Below are 15324 nucleotides of genomic sequence, written 5' to 3' on the forward strand. Positions count from 1 at the left end.
CTTGTTTTTGATGCTTTGAATGCGTGTCGTGTCATTCACATATGGTTCTCCAGTGGATCCCTTTAAGAACAAGACTATCAGCTTCTTTGCAAGATGCAAGAGATTTTCTTCTAAATCGGAGAGAATTTGTGGCATTCACAACTTCATCCTCTGGTAGACTACGCATGTCAGTTTCGTGGCCCCTCCATTCAACAGTTGTGCAGATATTTTGAGACCAACGTAACAGAAAAACACATCACAAGGTCTGGTCGGAGCCCCGCTGTGTTTTTTTTTTTTTATTCTCATTCGTCATTGACACTTCCATAAATATACACTGTGAAGCCATTTTCTGTGGTTACAGAGCACTCAAACCTTCAAGCCACACCTGCTACGGAACAATAAAATAATTAGCACCTCACAAACATTAACCCCTTTTTGCTCAATAGTGCAGTCAGTACCCTTCAATATGGAGCTCTCATCTCCAACAATCAAACAGTAAATCTGGTCCGCAGACTATCAAAAGCTACATTTAGCCATTTTCTGGCTACTTGCTGGCACCAACTGTAGTTTTATTAAATATTTGAATTAGATCAGCTGCCTGCTGCAGCTGCAAATTAGGTGAACCGAGTCAAAACAGTAAAAGCTGTGGAGCGTAAAACCAAAACAACACAAAGGCTCCAAAGAACAGAGGGGAAATGTCAGGTGATGATTCTTGCCCCTTGCACATAAAATAGTCATTTGACCAATTGTTCATAGAAAACGTGTATTAGTGCAGATTTAGCATATTAATTGCAAATTCAAGTTGGTTTGTTTTTAAAAGTCTGGTGGCCGACTCGATCCAACAATTGTTTGAGAGGATGAATCAACCCAAGTAACATTACATGAGACGTCATTTCAACTTCTAAAATCTGAATCCACCAACAATAAACGCTTCTGTAGCAGAGCTCGACTGAAAAACCCTCCAAGTCGATGCAGAAATATGCCCACAGGGGTATTTGTTGGTTGATAAGTAACAGAAACTTGGTTTTACACGAGGTATAAATATTTTCTTAAAATACATTTCTAATGTTTGTACATCAACGTCTTCCATGTTAAAAACGTACTCTTGGCCAAGAGATTGTTTCCTGATTTTAGCCAACAGTTCTGGTCTCAGATCTCCCGTATTGTTCGGGCAACAACCCGTTCGTTTAAATGCTCCTATACTGGATTCAGCACCCGTGCGCTCTCATACTCCAAGAGAAGCGTTTTCTTCTTGATGCAAGGTTTGTATTCGGGATCGCAAGGCAGCGAGTCCTCGCCGTCACTGCTTGAAGAATTACTGGTGTAAAGAGCGTTCGGATCGAAGGAAGAATCGGCATCTTCTTCCTCGTCCTCCTCCCTCATGTCCTCGTCATCGCTGCCTTGCGCCGCAGGCTCTTCTGTCCCGGTTGAGTTTCTCCCTTTGGTCACTCGGTAACACTCCTCAGCGCTCAGCCTGCTGAGACTCACGTAGGGACGCAGCAGCTTGGACTGCAGCAGCACAGCCTGACTCTGCAGGGATATCGTCAGCCGGGCTCGGCTGGTCTGAGACCTGGTGGCCGGACGATCGGAGCGGGAAGAAGACGTGGCGGCGGGACGGACGGGTTTTGACTGCAAGGAACTGGCTTTGCGTGTTTGACGACGAGTTTTAAAGGAGTTCTGGTGGACAACTTGTTGAGATGATTTGGCAGAGGAAGGGATTTGGTTAGCAGTAGAAACTGAAGACAAATCCTTTGACTGAGAAGTAGAAGAAGGAGAATTGCGTGGACTGGAAGCAGAGACCGCATGTTTATTACTAGATATGGTAAAACACCTCGGAGATGCTTGATGGGGTTCAAAGATGGGGTAACTCCCACTGAAGGAGGCGATGTCTACCAGTCGGACCACCGGCGACAGCAGAGCAGGCAGCGGAGTTTCTTTGGTTGACCGAAGCCGACACAGACGTTCGGTTTGAGAGGCATCGCTTGTTGATCCAGAAGAGCCAGAGCTCAGTTCATCTTCCGGGTTCGTCGGTTCAGATCCCCGGGCTGCAGTCTGAAGACGGGTGGAGGTCTGTGGAGGTGGTTGATCAGGGGGACCGGGGACGAGGTTAGAGGGAGTGAGGTCCTGCGATGAGGAGGTCGATGAGGACGACAGGAACAGCAGGGGAGATGAAGAAACATTGGCCTGAAGCAGCAGCTCCTCCGAGCACTCGTCGGGACACTCCCGCAGGATGCTCTTCACCCAGCGCCGGTGTCTGGAGCAGAACTGAGGCCAGCAGGCAGCCTCCTGAACACACTCGCTGCTTCTCTGACTGGCCTTTGTCTTGACGAGCTCACCGTCGCCCTCCGATTGCTGATGTCCTCCGACATCTGAATCGCTGCGATTCTCCAACAACAGCGGGCTCTCCTCCGACACATTTTGCCCAAACGCCTCCTCTCCTCTAAAAATCTCTGGGAGAGTTTCGCCTTCCACTGACTTGAGAAGCTTCGACGAGCCGCCACACGGAGCAGAGTTTGGGAGCTGAGAGATTTCCACGTCTTTTTTCCCAACTTGGGGCGACTGAGAAATCTCGGCTGGACGACAAGAAGCAACATCTAAAGGGACAGAAAAGCATCACAGTCTGATTAGCAAAGGCATCATCAGAGAGAAGGAATGAGCCGAAAAAAACCTGGTGTTCAATTGAAACCAGTTCCAAATGAGTGAAATCCTGCAGCCATTTTAAGCCTGGTTGTTTTAATCAGAGCTCATAGAGTGAGATTAAAAGCAGAAAATACTGTTTTTGCTTGATTCATGACATTTTCCCCCCCCATTATACTCCTCATCTGCTCATTTTGGGGAAAGGTTTCTTACCACAGTGCAGCAGTTTCTTCAGAGTTGTTGCTATGGTCGTGGAGTCAGAGGTGATTACCTCCAGAAGCAGCTTCTCTTCTTCAGTCACGGGACTTTGTTTCTTCAGTATCTGGGACACACATTCAAAAAAGGCAACGACGGTCATTTATAGTCCTTCACGTTCTCTTGTGGGAAGACTTAAAGGCAGCTGGTGGGCTTTTCGACAATTGTTTTGATGAGTGGGCTTCGAGGGGAAAGTAAACACAACTATTTACCTACAAAAAAAAACTAAAAACTCTCCAGTGTAACTTTAAAACGCTCATATTAAAGACAAAAACATTTTTAAACGCTGTAAAGTTTTCTTCTTTTTTTTTTTTTACACAAGGGGACACCAAACTAGATTAAAACACACACTAACATGTCACACACACCTTATCAATGTGGGTATCTCCTGGTAACACGGTCTCCAGCTCACACAGATAGTGCAGCAGCCTCTCCTCCACTTTCTGGCCATAACGTTCACCGTACTGCTCCTCCATCTGATTCTGAAAGACATGTTATTGGATCGTAAGTATTATTGCATTGATAAGTCCTTTCACGGTGGAGCTGGTTTTAAGTTTGTTTGTTTTTTTTTACAGCTGGGTGACATTGGAATACATTCATGACCTATAATAAATTATAGTATACATCTGAATTGGATAAGTAACAAAGCTGTAACATAAATATTGTAAGTACAATATTTCCCTCTAAATTGAAGTGTAACCAGATGTAAAAAGTAGCAGAACATAGAAATACTACATTTCAGCATAAGCTTCCTCTCAGGGTTAACGAGTTTACAAGATGTGGTGGGTCAAAGGAAGAAACAACAATTCAAAGTATTTATTACCCCAAATTAAATCCTTGTTTTGGATGTTTGTGGGCAGCTCAACATTTGTATGCCATAAATAAGGTTTTAAATGTAGATCTGTAGTGCATCCTGCTGGACAGAAAGGGACTCACAATGGTGAGCTGGAGGAGAAACTAGCGCTCTGTACTCTTTATGTTAACTGAGGTATTTCAAGCAAAACTACTATTCAAAATTCTCCTGAAAATATTTGATTATTAGTCAAATATATAGTTAGTAATTGGGTAAAATTTCCATTTACTTTATATCTTTGCAGTTTTATTACTCGTCATTTCCTCTTTACTTTAAGGTGCTATTTACTGTGTTGCAAGTCATCTTAAGCAAGATATTCCCACCGTTATGAGCCAGTGAGGTGGAGTAAACTAACCTTGATATAACCTTTAAACTTGTCCTTGTCGATAGCGAGTGCTTGTGCCAGACCCTTAAAGTCCACGTGGTTCTTCCTCATGAGGAACATTTCACGTTGGCTCTGTGGAAGAATTCAAAAAAAATATATACTGAGAGTTTACACTGTCTGAATCGTGAGGCTTTGCGGTTGACATTTAAAACACAGCAGGTGGGTTTTTTTTGTTTTTGTTTTTAAAGGAATCAATGCATGTACACTCTATTTAAATGCTGGTCTGCTTTTAATATCAAATGATGCTCCCTTAATTCGCTTGGACTTTCCTGGAGCTGCTACAACTGCACACATAACCGTTTCATGAATCTGATACGGCTAATATTAGCAAACAGCTGACTACTTCTAAATCCAGCAGACATGGAGAAACATGAGCTTTCATTTTGAAGCTGTGCTTGTGTCCAAGTGCTGAACATAAATACAACATTGGCTCTCCTTTTAGCTGTTTTAGTCTCCACCAAGTTGCTGAGGGAAATATATATTTACCAGCTGGCTACTAGCTTTGCCTGTCAGGTGCAGAGCAGGTACAAAAAAATAATAATAATAAAAAAAAAATACTGCTTTTTAAAACTAGATTGATGAGAATGAACCAAAACAGGAACGTTGTGGATTGTAAAACCAAAACAACGAGCTAAAAAGGGACTAATTTGTGCTATATGCTTTAAAAGATATCACAAAGTCATTTGTTCCCTTTATATATAAATGGTGAAGTGCATAGGAGCATTTATAACTAAAAATAAGCAGAGTTGCAGTGTTGGACACTTACACACTGATCTTGGTACTGAGGTAGTTTACTTGGGAAGAACTGGACGATTTTAGACACCGTGTCAATCATTCCTCGACCCTCTTTGAGCATCCACATAATAACCTGTAGGGAAAGACAATAACCACATGGAAGAGGAAATCTAAATTATAAAAAAAAATACAATACAATAACAAAACATGCACGTCACACAGATTTTACATGATTGCACATGTTTGTTAAATCATTGGAAGCAGTACCATGGTCTTGAGGCCAAACACGATCTTCATGTGTTTGATGGCAGCCACCAGTCTGGGCTGAAGCTGATAAGTCGCTTGCAGAAAGTCCATCACTCTCTCAAAGTGCTCCATGTCCCGGGTCTTCACGATGGAGAAGACCTGGGCGGAGGCGACTCGCAGCCTCCAGGAGTCTTGGAGGCTCAGAGGCTGGGAGTCCACATCTGGCCAGTTGGAGGGGTCCACCACTGTGAAGAGACAACATGATGACATAATGAAACCGCCTCGACCACAGCTGTAAATAAAAAAAAATTTTTTTAAAAAAAGGCAAGATCTAACATGTTGTGCAGTGACCTGCCAAATATGTTCTTTGTTTACAAATCACAATATTAAAAAATATTTTCTACCCGATATCTAAAAGTTATTGCGTTTACTATCAACCGAGAACCAACCTTCTTGTATATCCATCATCTTGTGAGCCCAAACATGCTCAATGATCCACACCGGTAACTTTTGGGAAGCTCTGCAAACATCCATCCTGCAGCTCTCCACCGTCCATCAGGTGCTCGGTGACGCTCAGCCGGGAATCAGCCCGCCGGACCCCCTTTGAACCCGCCTCGATCATGAACGGGACCGAAACCAACCACCGGTCCGCCCAGCTGGACATGTACCGGCAAGTTGGAAGACGTGCGGCGCTGAACGCATCCTGCTCCCAAACTACTTATAGGCTGTTCCGATTTTGAAAATGTTTTTTTTTTTTTGCAAATGACTTCCTTCACACGCTTACCGGTTTGTTATCAAAATAAAAGTTCATAAAGGAAAAAGGTTGCGATAGGAGGGGGGGAACCATTTGTGATTGAAAACACAGAACGGATCAGCACAACCTTTAATATTTATGATGTAAATTTGAAGTTTTTTTTTTTTTTCGTGAATAAAAGATAAAAATTTAAAAAAAAAAAAAACTTTTATTTTGAAATTGACTGTGTCACGTGACGTTGTTACCCTGGAAGTGGTTGCATGTCGCCGTGAACCTTTCTTCGCCTGACCTCACCTTCCTCGATATGCGGTCCCTTTTCAGTTAGCACGGGCCCATTACTGTCAGGTAACGGAAAATATTATGTCATTAAAAAAAACAAAATGCAAATACTACGTCTTGGTAGTCGCGGCACATTTTAAAATTCAACGTGCTAACGATTTAGCTTCGTAGCTTGTGGTAGCCGTCGAGTGGGTGCGCATGTTTCGGCTCACCGCGATACCCCGGCGGGGCGGTGTTTGTTTGACGTACCGCGTGCCTATTCTTTTTTTTTTTTTTTTTAAATTGGGGGAGCGGGAAGAATATTGAATATAACTGCATGACTATGATTCATCCAGTAACATAAACAAATGAAAGGACTCTGCTGCTAATATGAAAAAAAAAAAAAAAAAAAAAATCGACTGAATGATAAAAAAATTAAAAAAATTAATTCAAATTGCTGACAGCCGATTACCGCCATCTTTGTTTTGATTCGGAAACCAAAGTGCAACTTGGGAAATGAGTTTGAAATTTTTTTTTTTTTTTTTTTTTGGTGTTATCTAGATGATTCATTGAAATGTCTAACCAAATGAACTAAATGTTCTCCCTGTTCTGTTCTGTTCTGCCTGACGTCCCTGCCGGCCTCCTCCCAGCTGCAGCTGCACCATGACCTCATCGGCGTCTCTGCTCCGGCTCTCCTGGAGGGGGTTCAGACTATGTGCGTCGGCGGGCCGTCGCCCCGGCGTCCTCGCTTTGACCTCTGCGACAGCGTCCCCCCCCCCGTCTTCCGCACATCCGCCGTCACTCCAGCAGCGTCAAAGTGCGCTCCTACCTTCAGTTCGTGAAACGCAAGGTCATAGCCCCTCCCAGTCCCCCGTACGGCCACGTGTGCCAGGTGGGGGACCCGGTGCTGCGTTCGCACGCCGCCGCCGTCGACCCCGCGGCCGTGACGGGCCTCGAGATCCGGCGGGTCATCGAGACTATGGTGAAAGTGATGCGGAAGATGGAGTGCGTGGGGCTCAGCGCGCCCCAGGTCGGGGTGCCGCTCCGCATCCTGGCGCTGGAATATCCGCAGAAGATGTTGGACGAGGCGTCGCCGGCGTCCAGGGAGGCCCGCGGCCTCTCCGTCCAGCCCCTGAGGATCTTCATCAACCCCCGGCTGAGGGTGCTGGACGGACGGACGCTGCTCTTTCAGGAGGCCTGCGAGAGCATCTCGGGCTTCTCCGCCGCGGTTCCCCGCTTCCTGTCCGTGGAAGTTTCCGGTACGCTTGTTTACGGCTTAATCCTAAATTTCCTGTTCGTATAACGGTAAAATTCGACTTTGTGATTGACTCAAAACATGATTTTAGTTTGGTTTTTTTTAAAAGGGCATTTCTGTATGTTTTTTTTTTTTTTTTTAATCCTGCAGGTCTGAATGAAAAGGGGCAAGCGGTCACATGGGAGGCCAGCGGCTGGTCAGCTCGGATCCTCCAGCACGAGATGGACCACCTGGACGGCGTCTTGTACATCGACCGCATGGACAGCAAGACCTTCGTCAACATCGACTGGCAAGCGCACAACGAATAGAGGATCCTCACTGCCGAACCACAAAACCGCGAAGCTGGTGCTACGAGATGATTTAGGCACCGCGGTGTGGTTGAACGCTCCTTACGCTTGCTGAATCCTTCCTGTGAGAAACTTTCCTGTTATGCAAGAAGCCGTTTGTGGTTCTGGTTAAAGTAAGAGCTCAGTTTCGGGACCATCGAGAACCGAGTCAACTGAATGTTAAAACCCCTAAATTATGTCTTTTGAGGTGGCGGCTGATCTACGCTCGATACATAAAGAGGGGAATTTGTCTGCCGCTGTCCCGGTGAAGACGTCCGGGACACGACGAGACCCGACAGGTGGCTCCAACAGCTGGAACGCGGATGTGGGTTAAATTACTGGAACTGGAATTTTCTGAAATAAATCAAAACGGACAGAAGCCATTAATATTAATGTAACGCGTGTTTCGTTTTGAGTTCTCATGTTAAATATTACAACAAATAAACGTACACACTTTGTCGCGCTCGTTTCTGAAGGAAACCTCGGCAGTTGAAACATTTCGCAGCCTTGAGAGACTTCGTACATCTCAGCTGGAGCGCACTGCTCCGGTTCTCGGGTTCATTTGGTGGGTGTGTTGGATTACACGCGTCCTGATTTCATACATCATGATGTCACGCATCTCGATGTTGCCGCTCCCCAGCAGACGATCATTTGAATGTAATTCGTATACACGAGAGATTTTGATCACCGATTTTACTGCTGATGACAAACGGGACATCTACGCCGTCTTCACGTCGAAAATGGGGAAAAAAAAAAAAGTCCCGAGACTTATTTTTCATTTTGCAGATAAACTTTGAACCGAGATTCTCTCCCTCTCAATGTCAACTAAAAACTCAAACAAATACGTGAAACTACTTTGTTTTGAGGCCGAAATGATTGTTAGTCATTTTGTTGAAAAGTCAAGCACCGCAAATTTTCAGCTTTCAAAAAAATGTCAACTCGACTTCAATGAAAATCCAATTTATCTACCAAACAATGAATTGGATTAGTAAAGAAAACATAAATAAAAGCACCAACTCAGCTAAAAAAAAAACGTTTAAAATACTCTAAAAAAAAAAAGGGGGGGAATGAATAGATTTGACGCGAAGCAATAAAATATCAAACGTGCCGACTAGTCCTCCGCACATTATAAATTCTACCCCGTAACTCCACTGACCAAACTAATTAAAGCTCATGCATCATAAAACACACATTTACCAAAGATAAGTGGTGCAATGAGCCTTTATACTGTCGTTTGTGTGCAGACAACAATCAACAATGTGCTTCACAAAGATTTGCAGAGACGTGAACCAGGATCACAAACTGTGATCGCAGCCGAATGTCAGCGGTGCAAAGTATTTTTTAAAAGTGGTGAGTAATATGGCCACTTAGAGTGAATCAACAGATGGCACCATGAAAAGAGACTCTGACCTAAACAGAAGAATTAGAGCTCATTTAATCCTCCAGTTCAGTCAAGGCAGCGTTTGAATTTCTGTACCCCCCCCCCCCCAAAAAAAATAAAAAGTATTGTTTTCAGTTTGCAGATTTAAGGCACTGGGATTTTTACTAAATGTGCCTCATTTAGTGCAAAACTCTTCCCAATACAAAAACAAACAAAACAAATCACACGGACGACGACTGGTCGAACGTTTGGCCGCAGCCGCACGTGACGGGATTTCTGTACCAGCAGTTGATGCAATACTCTTTCCCGCAATATCTGCAGAGAACCAGAGGCTTTCTGGAGCACCGCTTCCCGCAGGAGCACATGCCCAGCGGCCTGATGTCATGGTTTCTTTGGCAGAAGTCGGCGTGACTGCAGGAGCCGGAGTGGAAGACGCCGCAGCTGAAGCACAGGACCTGCGGGTCGAGCCTGGTGAGGTCGCAGCACTCGTGGAATTTGATCGGATGAAGCGACGGACTCGTCGATTTGGGGAGTGCGTCGGCGGGGGCGGCGGCGGCGTCGTCACGCAGCGTTAGGGAGAACATGGCTGCGCTGCTGCTGCTGCCGCCGCCGCCGCCGCCGAGAGACGAGGACGCGTCGACCCTGACCTTCCGCGGCGACTCCGATTTCTTCTCGCTCGTGCCGAACTCCACCCTGTGACCCTGCGTGAGGCAGAGGTCGAAGGCGTCGCAGTTGATGTTGTGCACGGCGTTGCAGTTGATGCAGCGCCTCAGGCTGAGATGAGGCGAGCGGAGGCAGCCGCAGAAGCGATCGGCCTCCGGCTCGCTCTGGCACATTGCCGCCGCTTCCGCCTGCAGACTGCGCGACTGCGAGTCCGTGTTCTCGGACCTGGACTCTCCGCAGGGACGCCGGCCGCACCGCCGGCCGGCCGAGGAGCTCCCGCCGGTTTCCGGCTCCGGCGGGGAGGACGGGGACGCCGCGCCGTTGCCGTGCGTCTTGACGGCAGCAGGGGGCGACGCTCTGCTTTGAGCCGCCCAGGATAAAGAGCGGGGGCTCTCGTCATCGCAGACCGCCGCCTCCCTCTGGCCCCCGTTTACCTGCTCGTCTCCGTAGAGACGCTCGTCTCCGTACAGATCCACGTCTCCGTCGAACGGCTCCATCAGCGGCTGGTCGGCTCCCAGGGATTTCTTGGTGTTGTCCAGGGCGACCTGTCGGGATGCAGGAACAATTACTGCAAACTTCTGCTGCTGTGTTTCAGGTTTATCTGAGATCGAATCACAATCCTTTTTTTTTTTTTAGTTAAAGACTGAAATGCCAAGTTTCTGCTGCAACTTTCCCAGCAGAACATTTAGAGGAGGAACTGAAGGAACAAAGGTCTGAATGAAGTTCGAGGTTCAACAGCTGGAAAAAAAAAATCCTGTTTGAGGGGAAACGCATTCTGAAATTTCAGATTTGATCTCTGAGAAGACCACCATTTTTTTTGGTCTTTTTTTTTTTGTCTTTGTTCCAAACGAAAACAAAAATAAAACGCGTAAACTTTAGAAACCAATAACAAAGTTCAGGGCCCTTAAATAAGACGAGTAACTAAACCCAGCAATGAAAGTTATTTATGTCTGCGTGTTATTTGAGATCCTCAAACCTCGATGACTCATAAGTGGTTCGGTCAGATTTCTATGCGAAATAAACCCAAAGTAAACAGGATTTCTTTTTCAAAAGGACACGCGGCTATTTACGCGCTTCGCTCAGTAAATCTGCACGACTCCATCCTTCCTTCGGCATCTGAAAATCACAGATAAAAACATTGCCGTCTAAGTTTGGTGAATCTGACTCGACACTTTTGTGTGAAAGAGCCCGACAGAAAGAAAATGTTGGATTAGAATACAAAAAAATCTTGCTGAGTGAAAATATTCGAGCACAAAACTCTGTTTTCTGCTGCAGAACTAATCAGATGTAAATATCTAACATGTCTGGAACATTAAGTTTATGCACATTTCTCCAAACTTCGATCTGGGTAATAATCTTTTCGACTGCTGGTTCCGGCTCAACTGGATCAGACTCTACTTGCTTTTTTGTTGTTGTTGTTGTTGTTTTCTATTGTGCAAAAGTTGTGGATGGTACCCGGTACTATTTTTGGGATCCCCTCCATCAAGGTTCCACATGAGCAGAGCCGATACTTTTATTCCGAGTCAGAATCAGAATTCACTTCACTGTCATCACGTATATCAAGAGGCGTGCCCATCAGCCACGTTATGATCTCAGCGATAATGGTAAAGTATATTTAAAAGCTTTGCACAATCACTGGCAGCTTCCAGTCATGTCATCGCAAAAGCAGAAAGCACCCCATCGTCAACAACAGACAAAATACACAACTCACCCCACGACTGACTGCTCGACACCCGTCACACCTACCTGCAGGCTGCTCCCGTCCCGCCTCTCCCTCACCACGCTCAGCTCCCACTGGGCGTCCCCGGCGTGCTTCCCCAGAGCCGTCAGAAGCAGGCGGCACTCGCAGCGGGCCGCGAAGAAGGCACACGACAAGCGGAGGAGGTCGTCCAGGGAGGCGGGACCGACTCTGGCCGACTGCAGGCGAAGCTGCTCGGGCCGGGACGGGCTGGGCTTGTACCCCAGCAGGCTGAACAGGCTCTCGATCTGCGGCGTCGACAGGGCCGGGGTGATGTAGTGGGTGAACGTACCAGAGTACACCTGGGACACAAAAGGAGAGAATCGTTTTACTTTCTGGACAGAAATGGAACCAGATTTGATCATTCCGGCTCTTTTTTTTTTTTTTTTTTCACCCACCTTGATGACTTTGTACTCCTCCCTCCAGGGACCCAGGTACAGGTTCAGTGCCGCTTGCTCCAGGACCTCAAAGGCTTTCGCCAGGCCCTTCAGCCCTCCTCTGGCTGTGCCTCGCCTCCTGCAGTCTGCTCCTGCTGCTGCTCCTGCTGCGCCTGCTGCTGCTGCTGCGGCCTTTAGCGACTCCTCCATCACCCTCAGCGGATCCAGACCGAGGCAGTGCGTCTCCCCAGCGTCTCCGTCCATCAGGAGCTCCTCCACCTGCTTCCACAGCTCCTCGTCTGTGCACGCCAGGCAGGAGCCCCGCCCCACAATCTGTTGCTCCAAACTGTAGTCATAGGCGCTCACTAGATCTCTGGTTCTCTGCCAGGAGACGCTCATCTCTTTTCATTCATTAAAAGAAGAAAAAGACAAATGTGTCAATGAAGATCAAACTGTTTAAAAAAAAAAAAAAAATCAAGTTTTAAATGGAAAGCCAGATGAGATTCAGTAAGAGAATAATAATAACTACCGGTTTCCAGTAATTTATATGTATACGCACATCTTTCTATCAGGGCTTAGCAAACAGGCATCGCAAACACATTTTTTTGATTTACAATCATTTCATTTTTTTCTAGTAAAATATAGTGTCAGCTTCCTCAAAAAAAGTTTCAAATCATTCAATTCAATAATGGAAATCCCCTTTGATCGTCATCACTTCCTGAGTCATAACACTAAAAGTGTACCGCACACTTCTACTGTTTAACGTAAAGCGTGACAGGACCCACCAAAAACATGCAGACGTCTATAAAATACGGTTTATTTGTAGAATGTGTCTCTATTTTCATGATTTTAATCAATTGATGTGAACAATAACAACTTCAATTTATCATTAATGGTGTTTTTTTTTTTTTTCTCTCTTAGTTTTTAGTCACACAAAATTAAAGCAATAGCTCCAATTTCACTGGGATTTTTCAGGATTTGTAGTTTGTAACGGATCTAATGGATGACATGTTTTGTAACAGAACTGCTTCAGAAATCAACTGACTTGTTGAATCCGGACATTTTGGGGTTTTACACATTTTATTCACCTTTTCAACTTTTTTCTACCGGAAATGTCGAAAGGAGTTGGAAATCTGGTTCACTACAATTTAATAAGGAATGCACTCCAACCAGACTCCATGATCATTTTCACACATTTAACAGTGCAGTAAAGACTGTTGACTGCTTGCAAGCTTTAAAGCAGCACAGACATTTGGAAAAGAAACTATAAACATTCAAAGAAATCCACAACAATCCTGATAATAACTCAATTTATTTCACTTCATTTGTTCTATTGCTTTTGAATTAATTAACCATATTTATGTTCTTAATCTCTGAGTGTGTAATAGTTCATCAGCTTGTGCACCCTTCACTGTGTGAGCAGCTCTGTGAACACCAACAGAGTTTAGATCAATAAAAAAAAATACACATTACAAATACACCAATAAATTACAGTGTCTGTGTATTGGGAGTTTCTCATATGGCTGCAAACACACTGAAGAAACTGTGGAGACTGTTAATATTAAATATTAATACTTTTAGCAGCATTAAATATTACAAACAGCACTAGAAAAGCTTCTCCTCAAACACGTTTACAACCGAAAACGAAACCTTGACATGGATGTAAAAAAATGTTACTTTCGAAATTTGTAAATTGTAAAGTAATGACCGTTAATGGTCATGAAGTTAATGAACATCAGTCAGAAAAAAAAAATTAGTCATCAATAACATGCTGACATTAGTATTATTTTAGGGTTAGGGTTAAAAGTTGTTGTTTTAAAAGTAACTAACGTTTTTTTTTAGTTTTTTTTTTTTTAACGTCGATAAATTACAAACCAAATCCTTCCTCAATATTGAGCGAATTTAAAACTCGCTTTTCTGGCTTGAACGAGTCATTCTTGAAATGTCACTCAAAACTATTTCAGAAATGTGGAAGTCGTTTTTCACTTCGGCCGATATACAAAGTGAACTTTTAGGGTGCAGTTTTACTCGAGGGCCAAACTTACTGTAAGAAATACACGAGGAAGGAAGTACCCGGGAAGAAAATAGCAAATTACCTCAAAAAAAAAAAAAAAGTTGTAATTTTCATACGAAGACCGCTTTCGTTTTGCTCTGGACATACGCCGAATTAAAAACCATGTCCACGTTGACATAGAAAACGTTGTGTTTTGGGTTAAAGAGGGTGGTGGTGTCGCGCCGACACGCAACGACGTACGATTTAAAGATTTTTGAACGGAAGTCTCAGTCCGAGGAAAAAAAAAAAAAAAAAAAAAAAAAAAAAAAAAGGGGGGGACCGGCGGAGCTAAGCTAACGTTAAACCTCGTTTAGGTGTTAACAGCCCTGATTTTGGACTAAAAACGTCAACTTCGGTGGACACGCATCGGAGACACACGCGGACTCACCTGCGGCTGGCTACCTGTTCAGATAACTGACGAGAGGGTCAAATCAGACATTTCCGGCCACACGGGCGTCTTCGCGAAGCGGACAGCTGCTCGATTGTCCGGGTTAAAGTAAACATTGTCACGTGGCACCGGGTTTTCCCAGCTCTCGACGAGGGGAGGGGGGGGGGGGATAGGGGGGGGGGGTGCGCTTGGTTTGTGACGTCGGGACGGGCCGCGGGGGAGGAGAGCTCTCTCTCTCCTGTGGTGACGAGATGACTTGGAAATTAAAACGCTGGATAGAAAAATTAACTGATATCTTGGGGGGGAAAAAAAGGGGGGGAAATAGGCGGAAACGAGAAATTAATTGTGTTAAGAAATTAATCGATAAAAATCACCGAATTGGCTGGGTGGTATTTCCTCCACTAGATGGCAGCATTTCACCGGTTTCCACACCTCTGCACGAGGACTTGACACACTTCACCTTTGTGACGACACTCACTGACATAATGCTTCCTCTTCAGCATGCTTTAATAGTTTTCCAGGTCTGGTTTCTTTTTTTTTTTTATATATATATATAATTAATTTAAGAATAAAACTGATTTAATGAAGCTTGTTGTTCTGTGATTGTATCCGAAGGCATGTCAAATGTCTTTTCTTTGTTTTTGCTCCTTTTCTACCTGCAGTAGATTTCTGAGAAAAATCTGCACGATGTGTAACAAAGCCACATGTTTTAGCTTGAAGGACAAATCTAATATTTACCCACCTGTGATGTACTGCATTTCCAAGGCTGTATTAGCAATAAAAACAGTCAAGACCCGAGACCCCTCGAGGAACCAGGATCCTCGGGTTCACACCATAATATCTGTGTCAAATGCTGAGTTTATTTCTTGGAAAGTTGTGTTTTGTCAAATTTCTTTACTTTTTTTTTTTATGTACGTCAAGGATTTACCATACAGATGAGCTCAAGCGAGGTGGTTTTAGTCCTTCGAAAGAGAAATGTAAGGTTGAAAACAGCTCTTATTTTCATTTTCAATACTTTTCATTTCCTCGGAAAATGATCTT

At 44.7% G+C, this 15324-nt stretch overlaps 3 protein-coding genes across 4 annotated transcripts; 1 reads left to right on the forward strand and 2 right to left on the reverse strand.

Annotated features, from left to right (window-relative positions):
- Positions 1 to 245: 245 nt before the first annotated feature.
- On the reverse strand, positions 246 to 6099 carry LOC138206009 (serine-rich adhesin for platelets). The gene is made up of 7 exons (XM_069162432.1): positions 5540 to 6099; positions 5112 to 5335; positions 4876 to 4977; positions 4080 to 4181; positions 3240 to 3353; positions 2830 to 2938; positions 246 to 2573 (listed from the first exon to the last, which is right to left on the reverse strand). The coding sequence occupies exons 1-7, from the start codon at positions 5622 to 5624 to the stop codon at positions 1177 to 1179; spliced, it is 2133 nt and encodes a 710-aa protein (XP_069018533.1). The 5' UTR covers positions 5625 to 6099; the 3' UTR covers positions 246 to 1176.
- Positions 6100 to 6995: 896 nt separating this feature from the next.
- pdf (peptide deformylase, mitochondrial) lies at positions 6996 to 8142 on the forward strand. Its single transcript, XM_069162436.1, has 2 exons — positions 6996 to 7361; positions 7508 to 8142. The coding sequence occupies exons 1-2, from the start codon at positions 7082 to 7084 to the stop codon at positions 7663 to 7665; spliced, it is 438 nt and encodes a 145-aa protein (XP_069018537.1). The 5' UTR covers positions 6996 to 7081; the 3' UTR covers positions 7666 to 8142.
- A 744-nt stretch (positions 8143 to 8886) lies between these two features.
- spata2l (spermatogenesis associated 2-like) lies at positions 8887 to 14374 on the reverse strand. Of its 2 annotated transcripts, none has more exons than XM_069162433.1 (4): positions 14284 to 14374; positions 11864 to 12243; positions 11474 to 11767; positions 8887 to 10272 (listed from the first exon to the last, which is right to left on the reverse strand). In XM_069162433.1, the coding sequence occupies exons 2-4, from the start codon at positions 12239 to 12241 to the stop codon at positions 9286 to 9288; spliced, it is 1659 nt and encodes a 552-aa protein (XP_069018534.1). In that variant the 5' UTR covers positions 12242 to 12243; positions 14284 to 14374; the 3' UTR covers positions 8887 to 9285. The 2 variants fall into 2 exon arrangements, with proteins under 2 accessions (XP_069018534.1, XP_069018535.1); XM_069162434.1 differs by having other exon boundaries at positions 14298 to 14371.
- Positions 14375 to 15324: the final 950 nt, after the last annotated feature.

Source organism: Embiotoca jacksoni, unplaced genomic scaffold, assembly GCF_022577435.1.
Source record: "Embiotoca jacksoni isolate LCO1_2020_lvr unplaced genomic scaffold, fEmbJac1.0.p SCAF_3, whole genome shotgun sequence".
Classification (NCBI taxonomy): Eukaryota; Metazoa; Chordata; class Actinopteri; family Embiotocidae; genus Embiotoca; species Embiotoca jacksoni.